The following is a 24,122-nucleotide window of genomic DNA, read 5'->3' on the forward strand; positions in this document are numbered from 1 at the left end:
TTATCACACTTGTTTGCATATCTGAATCTCTACATCAGTCTGAGGGTGGCAAATATGACTTGATTTGTATATGTAGTCCCTGTGCTCAAATAATGTGACTTGAATGAATGTGTGAAAAAATTAAAAAATGAGTCAAGACTCCTTAAGAGTTTAACCACCAGTATTTAGTGAGAGGAGACTACACAGAATAGCTTGGTTACACTTTTGTCTTTTTTCTGCAAGTTTCTCAAAAAGTAAACAATTCCACATACACATTAAGTGGAATGTGTTTTGCACACAGAGGAATGCGATTTCAAATACCTTTCGAAGAGGATTAGTCACAGTTTGTACCTTTGGTAAGCAAAATGAATGAGGATCCTATTAAAAGCCGATGGATTAGGGCTTTCATTAATCAAATAAATTCTGCAGCTCTGTTAGCCTCCTTCCCACCCCAGTTCCTTGTGAATAAATCTGGGAGTCCTTGTGCCTGCTCCCCACTCCTCGGAGAGGTCCTGCCAACTCTGCATTGTCCTGCTGGATTTGCAGTCAGATGTCTTCTGCTGGCAGGCACTGTGCAGGCAATGAGTTCTTTCCCTGTATGTTGGGCACAAAAAGATCAGCATGGGAGCAGCAGCCTCCTTTGGGACAGCTGCTCAGAGAGAATGCAGTTAGCCAGGAGCCTGCAGAAATTCCTCCAAGCAGAGGGTGGCTCGTAGGAGGAGTTCAGTTTGCTAAGTAAGTACTGTCATTTGCTGAAAGAAGGTGTGTGCTCCAGAGGGAGTTTTAACCTGGAGGATCATTAAGTCTTTCAGTCAGCTGGTGAGCGGCGGTGGCTGGGCAAGTTCAGTTCGTCCTGGACGCATCTGCTCCAGAAGGTCAGGGAGGAGTGGAATCACTTTTCCATGGGGGACCACTTTGAGAAGGGCCAGCAAGCTTTGCTCAATGAAGGAGAAGAGAATGAGATGGTAAGATTCTAGCCACATTCCCCCTCTTTCCATTCCCACTCCCCAGCCTCCAGTACTCACACGCGCACACACACACACACACTCATACACACGCACACGCGCACACTCATACATACACACACTCATACACACACTCTTCTCTGCGATTTGATTCTGGCATTATGTGAGAAAAGGTAATGTTCAAGAACTCTTTCTTTCTCATAAATGTAACCTCTGACAGCAGAAATTTGCTAGGATGGAAAATATTGTATTCGTTTTATCAAGAATGTTTTGACGTAAAATTGAAAGGGAGAGAAGTACAATGCCCCTTCATGATATGTTTTTGAGACTTATCAGTATAGCAAGTTCTGTTCAAAACGTCTAATAATTTCAGCCAATCCCTAATGTTGGGAGCAGCGTATTCCCTGATAGGAAGAAGTAGCAAATCTACAGCGAAGTAGGAGGGGAGCTGGGGTTCTGACCTTCTTCTCTGCTCACATATCTGTGTTCACAAAGACTGTTGGACAGGGAAAACATATACAATATTAACAGTTATCAGCCTACATGCATTTCTCTTTACTTCTAGAATTTTACTTGTAGCTCCCTACATACAGATTGGTTTCAGAAAACTTTCTGGAGTTCACTGCCTCTTTTAATTTAGATGTGTTCCCATCAGAGAAACTGCCGGAAGAACCAAAGATGATTCTTATGCTCTTGCTGAAATTAAAGCTGTATTTCTCAATTACAATATAATCAAGAGAGAGTTAGGAATGTGTACTTCTGTTAATAGGGCTGTTCTGCTAATTGTGTAAGCGTTGACTTTTATGCCAGTGATGGTGTAATTAAAATGTTAAAATGTGAAGCTCTCATTCTACAGTAACATTTTTATCTTCCTGGAATGAATATATAAATAACAAACCCAAAAGATATTTACTTAAAATGTTTTCTTGGTTAGTTGCTTTAGCCCTGGCTATTAAATTCTTTGTTTCTGAACTGGTCTTTCAAGTCTAATCTGCTTACCTGTTCCTATAGCAACAACATTTTTTTGGACCTTCAAGAGTAGATGCCTTCTGCTATCAAAGCTGAAAAAATTATAAAGGAATCAAAGTCACCCAAGTTTACGTGACTTTCTTAACCATCTCCTTACTTCTTTTGGGTTTGACCACCAAATGACAGTTGCCTTTAGGCCCTACACAGATGTCACCAGAAATGACCTTCTGACCCACGTTGGATATCATCCTTATTTCTCCAGAGTGTTTTCTCTATATGAAGAGAATTAAGAGAATTCTCTATATTAAGTTGAAAATTTGATCCTCATCTTGAATATTCTTCACCAGAAGGCAGAGTCTCCTTCTCTCTACTGGTTTTTTAAATTCTCCCTCAAATCCTCAGATGGAAACACACCTACTCTTTTCCTGCACACTCATTTCTTCTCTTCCACAATTTGTCATTCAAGAGTCATGAAGAATCATCTACTTTCTGTCAAGGCTTTCCTAGTTCAAGGGAAACTACTACCCCTGCTTTAGCCTACGTATCCTAGTGAAGCAGTGTGGTTAATAATTCATCTTCATAATAGCATCACCCAGTCAATGCATCAGAGTGTCAGCTTAGTATTGCATGCAGCTGAAAGCCCAGTTAGGAGAGGGCCTTTGACAAGGAAAGGACGCTGTGTTTTCTGGAGATGAGTCATCTGGCCGGTAGTCTCGGTTGAGGTGCCGCAATTAGTATGCACTCTTGAGCTCTCCATCCTGCTCTGCCTGGAGAAACCTGGCCACCTGCCTGTTGCTGTGTCTGACACTTTGTCCCTTTTAAACTCATTACTCCATTCCCTTCTCCCAGAGCAGTAACCTTCAAAAATTAGCAGGATATCTTAAATGTATGCCACGTATATTTAGAAATTTTTAGTTTACCGATAGTTTCTTGCCTACTAGCTAACTTGGTTTTCACTACACCCTGTGAGGTAGGTGCTATGCTTCCCACCTGAAAGAGGAGAAAACTGATACACTGAGAATTTGCTCATCTAAGGTTACATCAACCATGAAGACCAGGAGCCGAGACCCCACATAGGTTAAGTTGGTAGACCTGAACATAGCCTCCTGTTGCCTTCTTCAGCTTTTGCAGAGGATATAGCACTCTTAATAGGAGAACACACTTCCTCCCTGATAAAACAAAGCTTAGATCCATCTCATCCGCTTAGATTTCCCAGGATCTCTTGTTGTACATGATTTGTATTTCCTGAGTCAGTCTTTCTTGTTTGGCCTCAACGTTAATCCCTTTTAGCAAATCAAGATTGTCTAGAAATGTGTCACTCCAAAGTGTTTACAGTTTCTTGCTTTCTAATATACACTCTTTGGACCTTTGCAGAAGTCATTCCTCCGATGATAGAAATGACTGCAAGTTTCAAGAGAAAACAGCATTCTAGGGTTTAGCCCTCATGTCAAATAAAGAACAGAATATTTCCATGCCTAATGATGCCTGGGACTATCTTCCACTCTAAAACTAATAAAACAGGAACGAAAGAGACACTCTAGGTGACCTGAAAGTAATATCCTTAAGTGCAAAATGAGATAGGAGCCAATGGAAGAAAGAACTTGTTAGGAGGACAAGGCAGGAAAGAGGAGAAAGTGACCGTCTGAGAAGGTTCACCCAGATGACTGCCTCTGAAAGGGCTCAAAGAGGAGACCGTCTCCCAGACAGCACCATAATGGGACCAGAGACCAGGCTCTCACTAGCTTTAGGCTAGCCACTTGCCTGCTCTAGCCTCAGTTTTTGTAGCTGTAAAATGGGAGTTGTCCTTCTTACTTTACCTGTCTCACAGGGCTCTTATGAGGATCAACTAAGACAGTCTATGTGGAATTGTCTGAAGAAGTATAAAATTCTGGAGAAGCATAAGCTTAGGTCTATGCAAAGATAGGAGTGAGGGCTTCAGCAATTACAAATGAACGAATACTACCCTGCCCACCCATCCCCCATGAGGTCATCTCTTCTCATTAAATAATGATAAGTGAGGAATATATACTTTTATTCACAAGCTATAGAGACCATTTATAAATGGAGAGGAGCTGAGTTACTTTATAACCTGCTTTGTAGTGCTTACTTTGGAAAACACCTGCCAGTCATAGGACTCAGTGTCCTTATTTGTAGAGGGAGAGTGTAAGATGGGCTGGGAGCTCAGATTCCTTTGTATTCAGATGTTGCATATTTATATTTTGAAAGGCCTTAGAAACACTGAGTGCTCATCTCCTTATACCATGACTGAATAAAGGTATGATTTAATTGATTCAAATTTTACTCACCATTATCTTTAGTTATACTCTAACGAAATCAGACTCCTTTTCGGGGAAGTGTTTTGTTACAGCCAGACTTATTTTAAAAGTTGTGTTCTCTGATTTCTTTCTTTCCTAGATTTTAGCAAATAAGAAAGAAAAAAAAAAACCTTGAAAATTTTTTCTGATTATAAAGGTAACATATGTTTACTATAAAAATATTGAAATGACATATAAAGGTCTAAAGAATGAAGTAAATATGATTCATGAACTTTCCACCCAGACATGATCAATATTATTATATTGGTGACTCTCCTTCCAGACTTATAAAAAATGCATATACAAAACATCACCTTCTAATATTTTACTGCATTTTAATATTATCTATACTCATGATTATTTGTATCTGTTGTATCCATATCATGGAAATACTACATAATGGTATGTTACTGTACATCTCTTCCCAACTCTGCATTCAGTGACGTCACATTAGTAGCTTGAAATGAATGATGTTGGGAGTATTTATGCCACAGAAATCGGTAAGTGCTACAGAGAACTTCTACCTGCCCCACCTGAAGGCTTGCTGTTAAATACCTACCGGCACACCACAGCACATATTATTTCTTCAAGACTTCCCTTCTTACCCCCATACATGTCTGAATAGAATAAGAATATTGTGTTTGGGTATCACCCATTTATTTGCACTATGCACCATGCCAAAACAAAAGACAATCAATCCCAATCTATTCTTCAAAGAATGTGCACCACCTATTTACAAATACGTATTTTTTTTTAAAACAAAAAATGGACTCATTCCATTTATACTCTTTTTTAAAGCTGGCTTTTCATTACACTTAAAATATATTAGGGACATATTTTCCTTTTGACATTTACAGCTCCACATAACCATTTTAATATTTAAGTTGTGTTTGGATGGACTATGCTATACTAAGCAAATCTCTCGTGTTACTCACTTACGTCATTTCTAAATTTTTGTGGCTGTGATGGACAACTTTGTGCATGTGTTTTAAAATATTTATCAGATCATTTCCTTAGGATAGAGTCCTAGAAAAAGCACTGCTGCAATAAAGGGGATGTGTGTTTTAAATTTTGATTGATACATTGCCCTACATTGCCCAAATTGCCCTCCCTAAGATTGCGGTTGTACAAAAGGCGGTCTGTTTTTGAGAATACTTGATTTCTCTACCATACTTGCCCATGTTGAGCATTATCAGTATTTTTGACTTTGGCTCATCTGGAATGTGAAAATGATATTTTATGGCGGAATTATTTTTCATTTCCTTAATTTGAAATTGATCACATCGCTATATGTTTCTTAACATTTTTTCTTTACTAGAATCTATGAATGCTACCACTGATGTTATATCAACCAGTAGACTGGGTGACTAAAAACTAGTGAATGTGGAAAAGCAAGAGAAACTCTTTTTGAACTTCCAAGTCATTTGTGGGAACAGCAAGAAGTTAGTGCCACGGGCACATAATATAGCAGCAGGGTGGTGTGTGGCCTTTGCCACATGGGAAGTCCTGTTGCGCCTTCAGCGTGAGCTAGGGGCATCTGTCCCCTGAAATTATTTGGCTCACTTTGATAGCTGATGTTGGCCTTTTCTTCCCTAACACCAGGGAGTGAAAGCACCTCCCCCCACCTCAATAGCCACTTATTTATTATGCTCCATGAGCACCTCCGAGTCGGTTGCCAATGTTAACTAGTGAACCCACAGATCTCATAGTGGAGGAATTGTGTTCGGACTGAGACATTTTGTCCGTTGAAATGTTCAGGAAGCTGGGCCACTGGCCAAGTCTAGGGTCTTTATTCTTGATTCATTGCTGCAGAACTCCCATGAAGTCAACTCATCTTTGATTGAAACTCTTGAAAAGTACGATTTAATGTCTTCTTGAGAAGAGGGACCCTGCTTGTTTCACCTTTCTATGGCCTCCTTCTCCCCTTTCCCGCTCCCCCCCAGAATTTAGCACAGTTCTTGGCACAAACACTCAGGGCATATCCGATGGCACATTGCAAGCGCCATTAACCTGCAATTTTGCATTCTGAGAAGAACAAGGAGGTAGCAAGGCTCAAAGGCTGCAATAGTTTGAGAAATTTAAAGAGAAACCTAGGAAATTTTATGTTATTTATTGGGGATTGTCAGTCATCTTATGAATTTATCAATTGACTGCTCTCTCCCTCAGGCATAAACAAAGCTTATTCTTCAGAGTTAATTAGCCATGCTACACTATTTTTCTGTGAGATATCTTATTCTACCTTTTCATCTGTTCACGTATAAACTCAACAAATATTTACCAAACCCTTACTCTGTGCCAGGAGTCCTCTGTGCTAACCAAAGAGGGTTTCGAGTGACTAGCACACAGTTTCTGTTTTCAAGGATTTCACAGTAGAGTCGGCAGGACCGAGTATGTAATTTGTGGGGTCCAGTGCAAAATGAAAATGAGGTGTCCCTGGTTCAAGAATTATTAAGAACTTCAAGATCACTGTAGCAGAGCATCCTTCCAAAAGCAGGGCCTTGTGTGACTGCACAAGCCACACGCTCATGAAGCTGTCCTACAATTGGGGGGACCAGGGATGCAAATGTAATGAAAGTGTGCTGAAATAGGTATCATTGTGGGACTTATGCATACAGAGCTGTGGGAGCACAGAAGAAGTAGCAACTCTGTCAAAGAACACTCCAAGGGGGAAGATGACATCTAATTTCCCTGGAGGGGTAGGTGAAGGCCAGCCTTTGAAGGACTGTATAAGACATCCTAATGAGTACACATTTTATCTTTTCCAATGATTCCCAAGCATTGATCCATGAAAAAACCGTACCAGAATCAAGTTGGGGAGTACAATAAAATAGATTCCTAGGCCCCCATTCCAGGCCTACTAAATTAGAATCTTTGACTGTTGAGTTGGACTTGGTCAGAAAGATGTAATGCCAACCTGATGGATGCAATGGGGAAGCTACTGAAAAATTTGAAACAGGGAATGATATGGTAGGATTTGCCTTTCCAAAGGATGTTACATCAGGGGATGAGGAAGTTTGGTTGGAGGAGGCAAGACAAGGAAGGAGTGTTTGAAAGAGTCCAGGTGAGAGATTCAGGATGCTGAGTGGAGACTGGATATAAGAGATATTTAAAAATTAGAATTAAAAAGACTTCATGATCCATAGACTGTGGTATAAGAGAGAAGGGGTGAGCAGGATGAGTAATTATTAAGGAAGTCTTTAAGGTTCCTACTTTGTCCGATGGGAGAGGATGATGCTACACTTAATCCCATAGGGAAAAGTAGGAACAGGTTGGGAGCGGGGATGGCAATAGTCACAGCAAATACTCATATGGCGGTTGATCTGGCCTAAGAACTTTACATATAGTAACTTATTTAACCCTCTCAACAACCCTAGGAGGGATGAGCATCTCTCTTCTACAAATGAGGAAACTGAGGCACAGAGAGATTAAATGACATGCACAGGTTCATCTGGCTAAGTAAATGGAAGGCTATAGCCTAAGTTTGTGCTTTAAACATGATAATTTGCTGCCTCTTGGTTTTGCTTAATTTTGGATGCACTACTTTAGTTGTTGATGGTTGCAAAACAGCAGGGCATAATCGAAAAAAACACAACATTAAGAGTCTGGAGACCAGCACTGTGGTGTTGACTCTGCCATTATTAAAGTAGATCATGGTCACCTCTCTTTGATTTCACCTCATTTACAAGATGGAGATAATAATACCTTACTGGTTTGATTAACTATTTCCTTTCCCATGTTAGGGAAGTTTTCAACTATAATCTCTTCAAATATTTTCTCAGTCCCTTTCTTTTTCTCTTCTTCTTCTGGAACCCCTATAATTCGAATGTTGGTGCGTTTAATGTTGTCCCAGAGGTCTCTGAGAGTGTCCTCAGTTCTTTTCATTCTTTTTTCTTTATTCTGCTCTGCAGTAGTTATTTCCACTATTTTATCTTCCAGGTCACTTATCCGTTCTTCTGCCTCAGTTATTCTGCTATTGATCCCATCTAGAGTACTTTTAATTTCATTTATTGTGTTGTTCATCGTTGCTTGTTTCATCTTTAGTTCTTCTAGGTCCTTGTTAACTGATTCTTGCATTTTGTCCAATCTATTGTCCATTCTATCTCCAAGATTTCGGATCAAGCTTACTATCATTATTCTGAATTCTCTTTCAGGTAGACTGCCTATTTCCTCTTCATTTGTTAGGTCTGGTGCATTTTTATCTTGCTCCTTTATCTGCTGTGTGTTTTTCTGTCTTCTCATTTTGCTTATCTTACTGTGTTTGGGGTCTCCTTTTTGCAGGCTGCAGGTTCGTAGTTCCTCCTGTTTTTGGTGTCTGTCCCCAGTGGCTAAGGTTGGTTCAGTGGGTTGTGTAGGCTTCCTGGTGGAGGGGACTAGTGCCTGTGTTGTGGTGGATGAGGCTGGATCTTGTCTCTCTAGTGGGCAGGTTCACGTCTGGTGGTGTGTTTGGGGGTGTCTGTGGCCTTATTATGATTTTAGGCAGCCTCTCTGCTAATGGGTGAGGTTGTGTTCCTGTTTTGCTAGTTGTTTGGCATAGGTTTTCCAGCACTGTGGCTTGCTGGTCGTTGAGTGAAGCTGGGTGCTGGTGTTAAGATGGAGGTCTCTGGGAGATTTTCGCCGTTTGATATTATGTGGAGCTGGGAGGTCTCTTGTTGATCAGTGTCCTGAAGTTGGCTCTCCTACCTCAGAGGCAGAGCCCTGCTTCCTGGCTGGAGCACCAAAAGCTTTTCATCCACACGGCTCAGGATAAAAGGGAGAAAAAGTAGAGGGAATTAGTAGAAGTATGAGGAAAGAAAGAAGGAAAGGAGGGTAGGAAGGAAGGAAGAAAGAAAGAAAGAAGCAAAGAAGGAAAGAAGGCAAGAAGGAAAGAAAGGAGGGAGGGAGGGAGGGAGGAAGGAAGGAAGGAGGGAAAGAAGGAAAAAAGACAGAAAGAAAGAAGATACAGTAAAAATAAAAGTATAATAAAGTTATTGAATTAAAAAATTCTTATTTAGAAAAAAAAAAAAAGGGACGGAAAGAACCTTAGGACAAATGTTGGCAGCAAAGCTATACAGACAAAATCTTACACAGAAGCATACACATACACCCTCACTAAAAGAGGTAAATGGGGAAAAATCCTAAATCTTGCTGTCAGAGACCACCTCCTCAATTTGGGATGATTCGTTGTCTAAAGGAGGGAAGGAAGGACGGAAAGAAAGAAAGAAAGAACGAAGGTAAAGTATAATATTGTTATTAAAATTAATTATTAAGAAAAAAAAATTAAAAAAAACATGGACGGATAGAACCCTAGGACAAATGGTGGAAGCAAGACTATACAGACAAGATCTCACACAGAAGCACACACATACACCTTCACAAAAAGAGGAAAGGGGAAAAAATCATAGATCTTGCTCCTAAAGTCCACTTCCTTAATTTGGGATGATTGGTTGTCTATTCAGGTATTCCACAGATGCAGGGCACATCAAGTTGATTGTGGAGCTTTAATCCGCTGCTTCTGAGGCTGCTGGGAGAGATTTCCCTTTCTCTTCTTTGTTCTCACAGCTCCCAGGGGCTCAGCTTTGGATTTGGCCCCGCCTCTGCGTGTAGGTCGCTGGAGGGCGTCTTTTCTTCGCTCAGACGGGATGGGGTTAAAGGAGCCGCTGATTGGGGGCTCTGGCGCACTCAGGCCGGCGGGGACGGAGGGGCACAGAGTGCGGGGCGGGCCTGCGGTGGCAAAGGCCGGCGTGACTTTGCACCAGCCTGAGGCGCGCTGTGCGCTGTCCCGGGGAAGTTGTCCCTGGATCCCGGGAACCTGGCAGTGGCGGGCTGCACAGGCTCCGCGGAAGAGGGGTGTGGAGAGTGACCTGTGCTCGCACACAGGCCCCTCGGTGGCGGCAGCAGCAGCCTTAACGTCTCCCGCCCGTCTCTGGGGTTCGCGCTTTCAGCCGCGGCTCGCGCCCGTCTCTGGATTCCGCGCTTTCAGCCGCGGCTCGCGCCCGTCTCTGGATTCCGCGCTTTCAGCCGCGGCTCGCGCCCGTCTCTGGATTCCGCGCTTTCAGCCGCGGCTCGCGGCCGTCTCTGGGGTCCGCGCTTTCAGCTGCGGCTCGCGCCCGTCTCTGGAGCTCCTTTAAGCAGCGTTCTTAAACCCCTCTCCTCACGCCCCAGGAAACAAAGAGGGAAGGAAAAGTCTCCTGCCTCTTCGGCAGGTGCAGGCTTTTTCCCCGGACTCCCTCCCGGCTAGCTGTGGTGCACTAACCCCTTCAGGCTATGTTCAAGCCGCCAACCCCAGTCCTCTCCCTGCGCTCCGGCCTCAGCTCGCAGCCCCGCCCGCCCCGGCGGGTGAGCAGACAAGCCTCTCGGGCTGGTGAGTGCCGGTCGGCACCGATCCTCTGTGCGGGAATCTCCCCGCTTTGCCCTCCGCACCCGTTGCTGTGCTCTCCTCCGCAGCTTCGAAGCTCCCCCCTCCGCCTCCCGCAGCCTCCGCCCGCGAAGGGGCTTCCTAGTGTGTGGTAACTTTTCCTCCTTCACAGCTCCCTCCCACTGGTGCAGGTGCCGTCCCTATTCTTTTGTCTCTGTTTTTTCTTTTGCCCTACCCATGTACGTGGGGAGTTTCTTGCCTTTTGGGAGGTCTGAGGTCTTCTGCCAGCCTTCAGTAGGTGTTCTGTAGGAGTTGTTCCACGTGTATATGTATTTCTGGTGTATCTGTGGGGAGGAAGGTGATCTCCGCGTCTTACTCTTCCGCCATCTTCCGCCTTCTCTCTGCCTTACTGGTTTGAGCCAGAGACCAATGCAGATGGTTTCTTGGTGTACTCTCCAGTACATATACAAAATATGGTTTAAAAAGTTTTAAAACAGGTGGATAAAATCTCTGTGAAACATCTTAAGAAATTTAAGTGATACTCTTGATTTTTTCAAAGTGCTGTGAGATTTTTTTTAGTCATGGAAAGGCGAACATATCTGGAGACATTACATTAAGTGGGAGATGGAAATTGATGGCAGTTGCTGTATGAATTACTCAATGAATAAAGGAATAAGGAGTAAATCTATTCATAAATAATTAACCAGTGCTAAACCCTACAGCTCCCTCAGGCCCACAGAAGACACAGAGCACAGGAACTTAGCCTTCAAAAGAATTGGTGATTTGGTGATATGTCCAGAGGAAATTCATTCCTGGGCACCAGTTTCAAGACTTTGTGACTATGTCAAAGCCTCTTGAAGACTAGCCAGAGTGAGACCATCTATCTAAATGCGCTACAGCTATTTCTAGATGCCCATCATGTAAACCTTGGTGAGTTGCCTGAAACCACAGCTGGGTAGAGTTGGAAGGCAGCTCAGAACATCGCCTCCTCAAATCCGTCCTCACCCTGAGGCTACTTTTATGTACAATGAGCACAGTTATGCCCTAGATGCCCCCTCAGAAAAAAGAACAGAAGGAGGCCCAAATGTATTGGGTGATTTCCAGAGAAATATGTCCCTCAGGCCAGAACACTTTCTGATTTTAGTGGTTGCACACACAGGGCTCTGGCTGAGACTATAATCACCTTAGCATTTCCAGAATCTTCTTGGGGGAACCATGGCTGCAGGATTTTGAATCTCTGGTACTCCAGTCTCAGGATCAGTACAAAGAAAGGTGAGGAAAGGTCAATTTTTGAGGCCAGGTCAAAAACAAAAGCATCCAAGAATGCAGTTTGGGTAGATAAGTGGTTCCTTCTACTTGCTTTTAATGAAAGAATAAGGTTGAATTTTATGGCATACATTTACCTTCAAGTTTTCTCTCCTTCAGCTTGGAATCACCAAGCATGATAAGGATCTTTCAGCTTGGAGGCCACGGTCACCCTGTGCAGGTCGTTCCTTTAGTCAATTCCAGGAGACAATTTTTTACTTTCCATTTTCTTTTATCACCAAAATGTGGTCTTCTTGCTCTTCCCAGAATATATTATATACTTTCTCTGTCAGGGTGGTATCTTCACCCTAATATCTGGCCATCAGAGCCCTGCCCCTCCATCAGAACTCATCTCAAATCTGACTTCCTTCTTTAAGCCAGCTGGGAGCCCCTGGGTCACACTTGGTCCCTTCCTTGTCTAGAGTGGATTTGAATGCCTACTATAGCAATTTTCACTGGGTTCTGTAGTAGAGTCGTGTGTTTATCTTTCTCCCCCAACAGATTGCGAGTTGGTAGGGGCGGGTACTGCATCTTATTTCATGTCTATATCTCACACATAACACTGAAGTTACTTAATATATATCTGATAAGATAGATTGAAGATTTTATGCAAATATTACAAGAGTTTTCCTCTTCTTTCCTGACTCAATTGAGTTGTTAATCTGAATTTTACAAAAACAAGTACAGAGAAATTATATAATCTGTCCAAATCTGAAAGCTAAGAAGCAGCAAAAACAGATCTTGAACCTTGGCAGGTTGATTCCAAATCTCCTGCTCTAACTCCAATAGTATCCTGGCTACTATTACTGCTACCACCCCTACTAATACCACTATCTCTACTACTACTATCATTACCCACGACTATCACCACTACTACCACCACCACTACTACAGCTACAAAATAAGCCCAACACAGTGTGTATTAGTTTAGCAGCTATGTTATACTTAGGGCTCATTTTGAGTTTGTGAGAAGCAAAACCTCTGGGTCTCTTGTAAAAGTCATAGCTTTCTGATCTTCGGGGCATAAAAGTGAACAAGGGCACAGGTACTGGAATCAGGTCACCCGGATTCCCCTTCAGTTTTCAGCCATCCGTGCCTGCCTGCATTACAGAAGTGGCCTCTCTTCATGTTCTTGTCCCTCCACCAGTGTGTCCTCCTTGGCTTGTTACTCAGTGCTAGGCTTCTAGTAGGGGCAGAGAAGGTAATCCTAGCCAGTCCTTTTGTGTTTGGGCTTCAGGGAGTGGTGCCTTGTCCATACTCCTGTTCATCCTCTCCATGGTAGCCACCTCTGTCTTCTATCTGTCAGTGGTCTGAGATGGGAGTTTCCTGCCCCTCCGATCACAGTTTCTTGAGCATGATTTTGTAGAATCCTGGTTTCAGGATGGTAAGTGGTAGAGGATTTTTGCTTCCGTTCTTCATCCAGCACCAATGGAGTTTTGCTTGCATCAGAGAGGATTTCCTACTTGGAAGTAACTGAGCAGTGTCAAATTGGTCATACAATACTGGTTTTAGTCCCAAACTTCACATGCAGCCTTCTGATAACTCCAGGATTACATATCCCCAGATAGTAAGCCAGTGGAAGAAACAATTTGTCTTTCTTTCAATAGTCTCAGTAAAATAGATGAGCAAAACAGACTCATCTTTTCTCACTGGCTCTGATTGGATCATCTCCCCTTTTCAAATTTATTAGTGTGGACAGGAGAATGCCATGGTCTTAGTCACACGCCCGGTCCTAGAGGTGGGGTCAGAGTCAACTCTGCATAAAGCACATCAGCAGAGGGTGGTGAAGGGAGTGGTTTGACAGAAGAAAATTGGGGTATTGGATGCTATTACCTGGAATGAAATAAATGGGGATTTGGTGGTCTAGACAAAAAAATACAAATGGACAAACAGAATTTGCAATCTGATAGTCAATAAATAATAGGTTAGCTGAACGGAACAAATAATGTTTAAAGTGGTTGGGTACCCCTGTGATTTTTTTTGCCTCAGAGAATATAAAATATAGAGCTTTGCTGAAGGTATTTTAGATATCTGTGAAGAGGTAGAAAAGAGCTTTTAAAAATATATGTTCATTTTCATTTTTAAAAATTATTTAAATTGAAGTATAGTTGATTTACAATACAGTATTAGTCTCAGGTGTACAGCAAATTAATTCGGTTCTCTCTCTCTCTCTGTATATATATCTTTTTTCCCCAATTCTTTCCTTTATAGGTTGTTACAATATATTGAATACAGTTCCCTGTACTATACAGTAAATCCTTGCTGTTTATTTTATATATGGTAGTATGTATCTGTTAATCCCATACTCCTAATTTATCTCCCTTTCCCCTTTGGTAATTATGTTTGTTTTCTATGTCCGTGATTCTGTTTCTGTTTTGTAAATAAGTTCATTTTTATTATTTTTTAGATTCCACGTATGAGTGATATCATATAATATTTGTCTTTGTTTGACTTACTTCAATTAGTATGGTAATCTCTAGGTCCATCCATGTTGCTGTTTTTCTGATTTTAAAAGTTCATTGAATCGTATTTACTTATTACAAAACAGAAACAGACTCACAGACATAGAGAACGAACTTATGGTTCCCAGGGGGAAGGGTGAGGGGAAGAGAGAGATTGGGAGTTTGGGATTGACATGTACACACTGCTATATTTAAAAGAGATAACTAGCATGGACCTACTGTATAGCGCATGGAACTGTGCTCAATATTTTGTAATAACCTAAATGGGAAAAGAATTTGAAAAAGAATAGGTACATGTATATGTATAACTGAATCACTTTGCTGTACACCTGAAACTAACAACATTGTTAATCAACTATGCCCCAGTGTAAAATAAAAAATAAAATAATTTTGGTTATTAAAAAAGTTCATTTAATCATATTCAATGATTAAAATATGCACAATATAGAAGTAAAAGAAGAATCACAATGATGTCATCACCCAAGGCAAATACCATGAGTATTTTATTTTATACATTTATATTTCAGTCACTTATGGTTTGTGCTTCACCTTTTTTTCAATTAAATTTGAAATCATACTGCATAATTTTATGTTGTTTCCCTTCACTTAATATTAGTATATATACATTTTCCCCATGTTATTAAAAATACTTAAACATTAATTTAATGGCTATATAATATTATTTAATGATTACCAGATTCTTATATACATAGGTAGCTTTCTATTACTATACTAGTAATATTGTAGTGAATATCTACAATATTAATATAAACCTTGCATATAAATGCATACAAATCTTGTCTGTGTTTTGTATAAGTTAGAGGGATATTTTTAAAGACAGTCTTTCCTAGTTGCTAAAATCATACCCTTCAGGGGGGTCTGTGCATTTGTAAAGCCAGACTGGCTTTCAAAACACCTCTCAGGAGTAGAGATCTAGACTCATGTGGAACTGCAAGAAGGGATATGATTTTGATGCTCAGAAATGCCGTGTTTCCCATTCTCCATCCCAGAAAACAATGAAGAGGAAGTGTGTAATAGAAAGTTGTGAAGCTTCTATTTATTTAAAGGCTTTTCAGGCAAAAGGCATCATGTGCATATAAAGGATCAGTTCTGACCACAGCAGTCCCATGTTGCAGAGGTGAATGGGGCTATAGCAATAGACTAGGGAGGCTTCATATTTCATTTCAGGAAAGTTTTCTATGTAGCTTCCCCCTGCTGTTTCTATCCTAGGAGTAATAAATAAAAGATAGAATTCCTATTATTTTGGTATCAAATTCTATCCCCTGTGGTCACAGCTATAGTATCTGTTCTTTAATAAAGGCTTGATTATGGGGCTTTCACACTATAGGGAGAAAAGCCCAATCATCTTCTTTCTGAACTTTTACACAAGATCACAGAGCAGGAAAAAATTATTTTTGAGTTTTACATCATTGAAATAATTGCCTACAAAGGGTTCCTATATAAATTAATTGACCAATTGAAAATAGCAAAAGATATGCAAATAGAGGTAGAATATTTTATTATCCCAAGGAAGATATACTTTTCTACTTAATATTTCATAGCTTATTGATCAACTATTCACTGCTATATCTCCAATGCTTAGAAAAATGCCTGGCACAAAGTAAGTGCACAATATATATTTTTGGAATAAATAAATGAATGAATGATGGATGAATGTAGCTAGTTACAGTTACATTCCAAAATTATATGAAACAGCATACAAATTGAAAGGTAAATAAGGATTAGAATTGAGAGAAATAGATGCCTACTTTACTACACTTCATTTCACCTCAGATTCATTCCATAGAATCAGAGTCTCAGGCCAAAAGCTTCTTTAAAGTTTATCTGACCTTCTCCTGCCCCTTACCTCACCCATCTAACCTTTCCTTAAATGCCCTCAGAGAAGGAAACTCAGCATAAGATAAATCATTTCCTTGTAAGACAGAGCAGACAATTTAAAAAATTCTACTTTATGTTGAACTGAAATATAGTTCTATTAACCTGAATTCATTAGTCTTACTTCTTTTGCCTTTTGGGGCTACCTGTCAAAAATCATCTTCCAGTTCTACAAGTCAGGCATTTAAAAATTGTTCTTGTATGTCCTTCAGCCCCACCCCTCCAGGTATCTCTTCTCCAATCTAAAGAGTTCCTTCAGTCACTCTTCATGTGTCATCGTTCTTTGAGATTTACTTCAGAAAATCTTGGAATGATAATTTAAAGAAGCTACCTTCTCTTAGTGTAATTCTCTCTTTGAAATCCACAGAGATTCTGGGCTAAAGGGGCATCTACCAGGAGGAACACAGAAGTGCCACTTACTGTGTCACCAAGGTTGTTGACAATAGGAGCTCAGACCTTTCTGTTCAGAGCCAGAAGGTATTAGATCAGTCTGATTCTGTTACCAAACTCAGGTTTGGCGGCTCACCGTTTGAAAAATCAACACTCAAGAGACAATTGTTGGTTGGAAAGGAAAGGTTGCTTTAATCAGGACTGGCAACCAGGGGAGAAGGTGGACTCATGCCCCAAAACCAACTCTGAAGATTCTGCTAGGCCATGAAAAGCGTTAAAGGGAAAAGGGGGAAATAATCTCAGTTGACCATTAATGGAGGGGGTGAGATTCTTTGTCATGTTTCCATTCCATGCAGATTTGCGGACCTCTCCTGATCTTCCTTTGGATGCTATCTTGCCCGCTTAGTCCACCTGCAAATTTGCTAAGGGGTATGCTGGGGGTAAAGAGTCAGTCATTCTTTAACTACTTAATTCTTCATTCTTCCTCCTTTTAATCCGGGAAAGAAATCAACAAGTTAGACAAGACATTGTGTACATTCAGTAGAGCATAAGCCAGGAGTTAGGTTAAATGTTACCTAGTGATCTCATAATAAGGTCTGAGGGAAACAGAGATGGACAATCAGAAAAGGGGCAAAAGAGCTGCTTACAATTCTTGCCTAATAATTGTAATAGTCTTAGTTATTGACTACTTACTAGGACCTATGTCCTTTGATAAGCACTTTTCATGTGCTTCTTCATTTTAAATTTATAATAACCCCATTAGGTAGGTACTATCATTACAGGTGCAAACATTAAATGCTTCTGTTGTTCTTCTGTGGCAGATGTCTGCATACTACAGATTGTGGGTGAAATCTGGACCACTGATTGCTTTGTAAATAAAGTTTTGTTGGAAAACGCATCCTTCATATGTTTACAGATTGTCTCTGGTTGCTTCTGCACTACAACAGCAGAACTGAATAGCTGTGAGAGAGACTGTATAGCCTACAAAGCTGAAAATGTTTTCTATCTGGTACTTTACAGAAAACATCGACTTGTTCTTTTCCTTTCTGGCCTCATTCTTTTTTAAAAAAACTTTTGCTTTATTGCCATAGTAAAATGTTACTTGTTAAGATTGTCCACATTTTCTTTATCCACCAGTGCTCATTTAGTAGAGCTCTGAAAGGACTGGGGCTGGGTGGTGTTTAACAGTTTGGACAGGCTGTCAGTGAGGGCAGTAGATATTTACAAACTGCCGTGGTGGAAAGGGCCTGTTTAGAAGCCTGGGCTCTTTCGAGCATGAATTATTCCATTAACCATTCATTTTGTGTGAGGAATTTCCTTTGTCAGGCCTCTGTTTCTTCCATCTCTAAATAGATATAGATCTGTAGGATCTGTCCGATTTAGTTTCATCCCTGTCCTCATTTTGAGGTTGCCCAGATCTGTAAGAAGCTTTGCCTGCTAGACATAGTACAGCCATTTATCACCAAGAGCCAGATCGATCCTTTGACCCCTCAAATCATGGAATTTCAGGTATAGAAAGTCACTCAGAAATAATCTAGTCCAACACATTCATTTTTTTGTCTTTTTTTTTTTGTAAAGATAATTGTAGATTCACATGCAGTTGTAAGAAATAATACAGATTCTGTGTCCCCATTGGTAACATCTTGTAAAACTATAGTACAATCTCACAATCAGGAAATTGACATGGATACGATCAAGGTACAGAACATTTCCATTACCACAAGGATACTTCATTTGCCTTTTCATAGCCACACCCATTTCCTTCTTATCTGCACTCCCTCCTTAAGTTCTGGCAACCGCTACTCTGTTCTCTATTTCAATGATTTCATCATTTCAAGACTGTTATATAAATGTAGTCATACGGTATGTAAACTTTGAGATTGACTTTTTTATTCAGTGTAAGTTCCTGAAATTGATCCAGGTTGTTGTGTGTATCAAGAATTCATTCTTTTTTATTGCTGAGTAGTGTTCCATGGTATTCCATGACACCATGTTTTATTTAACCATTCATCCATGAAAGGTCATCTGAGTTGTTTCCAGTATTTAGCTATCATGAATAAAGCTGCTATAAACATTTGTGTATAGGTTTTTGTGTGAATGTAACTTTTCATTTCTTGGGAATAAATGTTCAGGAGAGCAATCACTGGGTTGTATGGAAGTTACATGTTTAGTTTTTAAAGAAAGTACCAATTGTTCTCCAGAGTGGCTGTACCATTTTACATTTCCATCAGCAATGTCTGAATGATTCAGGTTCTTTACATTCTCACCAGCATTTACCATTGTCACTATTTTTAATTTTAACCATTCTGATAGGTATGTAGTGATATTTCACTCTGGTTTTAGTTTGCATTTCCCTAATGACTATGGATTTTGAACATCTTTTTGTGTGCTTGTTAGCCATCTGCATCTTCATGTCTTTTGTCAATTGTCTAGTTGAATTGTTTTTTTTTTTTTACTGTTGAGTTTTGAAAGTTCTTCATACATTCCGGCCACCAGTCCTTTGTCAGATGTGTGGCTTGCAAATATTTTCTCTCAGTCAACAGATTTTCTTTTCCTCCTCTTAAAAGGCAAAAATTTTCACAAAGCGAATGTTTAAAGAATTCCAATTTATCATTTTTTCCTTTTACGGACTGTGCTTTTGAAGTCAAGTCTAAGAACTCTTTGTGTAGCCATAGACCCCAATATTTTTTCCTGCTTTTGGTCTTAAAGTTTTATGTTTTATATTTAAGTGTGCAATCCATTGAGAGTTAATTTTTGTATAAGGTATGAGACTTAGATTGAGGGTCATTTTTTGCCTATGGATGTGCAACTGCTCCTGTACCATTTGTTAAAAAGGCTATTTTTTTCTCCATTAAATCACTTGTGCACATTTGTCAAAAATCAGCTGGGCATATTTTTACAGGTCTGTTTCTTGGTTTCTATTCTGTTCTGCTGAGCTATGTGTCAACGCTACACAGTCTTGATTAAGGTAGCTATATAATAAGTCTTGAAATCAGATAGACTTGTTGCCTCCTTCATTTGTATTTTTCAAAATTGTTTTAGCTATTATAGTTCATTTGCTTTTCCATATTCCAAATTTTATAATAATCTTGTTTATATCTACAAAAAAATCTTACTGAGATTTTCATAGGAATTATATTAAACCCATATATTAATTTGTAGAGAATTAAAATTTTCACTCTGTTGAGCTTTCCAAACCATCAACATGGTATGTCTCTCCATTTATTTAGATCTTCTTTAGTTTATTTCATTAGCATTTTGTAGCTTTCAATATATGAGTCCTGTACATATTTTGTTATATTTACATCTAAGTATTTCATTTTTTGAGTGACGGTAAATCATCTTGTATTATTAGTTTTGGTATTCACATGTTCATTATTGGGATACAGAAATACAATTGATTTCTGTATGTTTATCTTGTACATTGTGACTGCAGTGAACTCAGTTATTAGTTCCAAGAGTCTAAGAGGTTTTCTGTTTGTAGATTTCTTGGGATTTTCTATAATAGAAATCATGCCATATGCAAGTAGAAACAATTTTATTTCTGTATGCTGTTTATTTATTTTTTCTTGTCTAGCTACAACTCCAGTAATGTGTTTGAATAAGAGTCGTGAGAATAGACACCTTGTCTTGCTCCTGATCTTATGGGGAAAACATTGTCTGTCATCATTAAATATAATGTTAACTGTATGTTTTTAAAGGTGTTCTTTGTCAAGTTGAGGAAGTTCCCTTTTATTCCTATTTCTCTAAGAATTTTCAACATGAATAGCTGTGAAATTCTGTCAGATGTATTTTCTGTATTGATTGATATGATTGTGTTTTTGTTTTGTTTTGTTTTTTGTTTTTTTTACTCTGCTAACATGATGGATTACACTGATCAATTTATGAACGTTGAAGTAGTCTTGTATCCCTTGAATACACCACTTGATAATGGTGCATAATTCTTTTAGCATATTGCAGAATTCTCTTTGTTAGTATTTCATTTAGGACTTCTGCTTCTCTACTCCTAAGGGATATTGGTCTACAGTTTGATTGCTTTCTTTTTCCTTTCTTCCTTTCTTTTTTTAATACTGTCTAGTTTTGTGTCAGGGTAAAATTAACTTCATAAAATGAATTAGGGAATGTTTCATCCTTTTTTATTTTCTGGAAGCAATTGTGAAGAATTGATATTAATTCTTCTTTAAATGTTTAGTGATTTTTTCAGTGAAACCACCTGGACTTAAGGATTTCTTTCTTTGGCTGCACCATGAGGCTTGCTGGATCTTCCCCAACCAGGGACTGAACCCAGGCCAGGGCAGTGAAAGCCCAGAATCCTAATGATTAGGCAACCAGGGAACTCCCAGGGATTTCTTTTTAGAAATTTCAACAGTATAGATTCAATTTTCTTGATAGTTCCAGGGTTATTCGAGTTATCTATTATCCTTCTAATGAAATGAATAAGAAGATCTTTTTTAATAGTTTCACTGGTTTTATTTTTTAAAGACTATTTTCTTTTTGTAGTTCAGTTTGGGCAATTTTTATTACTCTATCTTTCATTTCACTGATTCTTTCTTTTCCCTCCATTCTACCGTTGAGTCCATTCATTGAAGGTTTTTTTTTTAATTTCAGGCACTGTATTATTCAGTTCTAAAGTTCCCACTTGGTTCTACTTTGATCTTCTATTTCTTGTTGAGATAGTCTCTTTGTTTCATTTTTTTGGTGTGACTGTAGCTGCTCCTCCAAGTATTTTTACAATGGCTGATTTAAAATCTTTATGAGATCATTCTAACATGTCTGTTATCTTGGCATTGTCATTTGTTGATTCTGGTTCTTCATTCAGTTTGAGATCTTCTTTTTCGTATGACTTTTAAAAAATTAAAAACTGGACATTTCAGGTATTATGCTACGAGACTCTGGATCTTATTTAAAACTTATATCTTAGTTGGCTTCTGTTGCCACTGCTCCAGCAGAGGAAGAGTAGGGCACCACCTCATTACTGCCAGTTGGTGGGGAAAGTCCAGGTAACCTACTCAATCGACATTGATACTTGAGGAGGGGGAAGCTCCTCATTATTGTTGGTTGAGGGTGGAAGTTTCAGCACCACTAGGCTTCCAGTGATAACTCTCTGGCTTGGAGAATTAGAAGTGCCTCACTGCTCCTCCTCACATGACCTCCACTGATGCCGCGGGAGGGGGTTTACTACTGCTAGGTGGTAGTAAAAAATCTTGCTCTCCTTGGGCTTCCTCTGACAACACCCTAGCACGGAGGAGGAGGAGGAGGAGAGGAGCTTTGTTACTGCTGGTTGGGAGTGGTGGTCTAGGCTCCACATAGTTTCCACTGATACCACAGGGAAAAGGGTGCTTGCTATTACTTGGTGGGAATGAAAGTCTTGGCTCCTTATGCAGCCTTATCTAACATCATTCCCGCCGGGGTTGAGGTTCCTCCTTACAGTATGTGGAGAAGAGCAGTCTAGACTCCCCACTTGGCCTTTGCTGGTGTAGGTGGGGTGGGGCCACAGTTTTTTTGTGTGTGAACTTTGGATCCTTTCCTGGTCATTTGGCTAGAGAGATGAGGCTTTTGGTGTGTGTGTGTGTGCATGTGTGTGCGTGTGTGTGTGTGTGTGTGTGTGTGTGTGTGTGTCTTCTCCCATTGCCAGCTTCTTTTGCTCCAAGTCATAGATGAGGCAAAGAGAAAACCCAGGGAACTCACTACTGTGTCATTGGTTCCTTGGTTCCCAAGTTCTGTAGTCAATCTGCCTTCTCTCCACCATTCAACCTTCTTATGTTTGTTTTCTATAAAACGTTCATGGATTTTATTTGAACTTATTGGGAGGAATAGGAAAAAGTAAGTCTACTCCATGTTTCCAGAAGTAAAAGTCTCAGTTACTTTTAAAGATAATATTACTTTCTGACTTTATTTTAAAATATATTTTATTCTACTTTATAAAATTTTGAAAGCACAGAAAAATATAAGGAAATACGACAAACATCACCATGGTTCTATCATTGTTAATATTTGATATATTTTCGGCTAGCCTTTTTTTTCTATAAATTTTCTTCAACATTATTGGACTCAACCCATAAATGCTTTTGTTCAGTTAACACATGATAGATTTTCCCTATGTCATGAAAAATTTATTGTAAATTTCAATTTGATGACTGAATAACATTCTGTTTTGTGGAGGTGTCATATTTACTTAACTGTTCTCCAAATATCAGACAGTTAAGTTCTTTCTACTGCGTGTGCATGTTTTACTCTTGTGTATAAAAACATAGAATTTTACCTTTTCATTTCAGATTATTTCCTTATGATGAATTCCTAGAAATAATAATTATATTATTGCAACAAAAATTAGGAACACTTTTAAGACTCGATAAATTTGCCGAATTGCTTTTTAGAAAGGTTGTGCCACTTTATGAAGGATCCTACCAACTTTATAAAAAAATGCCCTTGTAACTCTCTTGGGTCAGTTTTCAGCACTTGCCAAAGATCTTGGCCAATTTTAGTAAAAATGGCATTTTGTTTTAAATTTTCCCTCCAACCTTATTCAAGACCAAAGTTCAATGTAACTCAATTTGTTGGGGGCCGATTATCTGTAGGTTCATATGTTGGATGCCAAAATGTCAAGGTCAATACAAGGATGAAAAAGGCATGTTCTTTCACCAAGGAACTCAAAGTCTAGGAGCAGTACTGGCTAATACATACTGAGCACTTGCCTTGTGTTAGGCATTGTGTAAATACTTTATAGGCAACATATTTTTTAATTGTCACATCAACCCTATTAGGTAGTTACCATTATAATAGTCAGTTGAGAGAAGAAATGTTACTTGGTCTAAATGGCAGAGTCTCCTTCACTGTATCGATCAGCTTTTCCCAGATGCCATGTGCATAAGAATCAGTGGAGATACTGAGCTGGAAATGCCCTGGTCCTCTGGCCCTACCCTATGAAATTTAGGGTGGTGGTCCAGGAATTTGCATTTTTAAAAAATGTCCATGTGATTCTGATGCATATGGTTGGTAGTCCCACATTTAGACACTCTGGTATAAATATTTACTTATGGCTTTGAAATAGGGGCTCTATGAAAACTGAGCAAGGAATCATTTTCTCTCAATAGGCAGAGAAGCTAGTTAAGGGTAGAGCTGTTTCAGCTGTTTCCAGTGCCTGGTTTAGTTGGGAGATTCCAATTCTCCACTCTCCTATCTGTTTAGCAATAAAGAGATTTCCCCTTAAGAGAAATGGTTGTTGCAAATGTAAATCCATGGCAGTCACATACAGGGAAGGGATAGCACTCAATTTATACCTTTAGACTACATGTATACATCCCTGCAGTTCCTCTTGACATGTCCCCCAGCAAAGACCTTCATGTCACCATCTTTTCTCAGCCTTAGACTATAGATAAATCATATCAGTTGAACAAATGTAATGAGTCTCTGCAGTGTGGATACTGTGGAGATAGATATAGCCTTCAATGACCTAATGCTTTAATGGAAGAAGCAAACATTTTATTCAACTAACCCAAATATAAGT

General features: G+C 39.6%; 1 protein-coding gene across 1 annotated transcript in view; it reads left to right on the forward strand.

Annotated features, from left to right (window-relative positions):
• The first annotated feature begins 821 nt into the window (after positions 1-821).
• The window catches only part of ATP13A4 (ATPase 13A4), a 144,018-nt gene continuing 120,717 nt past the window's right edge, over positions 822-24,122 (forward strand). Inside the window, exon 1 of the mRNA XM_082839399.1 lies at positions 822-944. Coding sequence (XP_082695525.1) covers positions 882-944 — 63 coding nt within the window. The 5' untranslated portion in view covers positions 822-881. The remainder of the gene's footprint in view (positions 945-24,122) is intronic.

This window comes from Leucopleurus acutus (assembly GCF_964270905.1).
Source record: "Leucopleurus acutus genome assembly, chromosome: 5".
Lineage (NCBI taxonomy): Eukaryota > Metazoa > Chordata > Mammalia > Artiodactyla > Delphinidae > Leucopleurus > Leucopleurus acutus.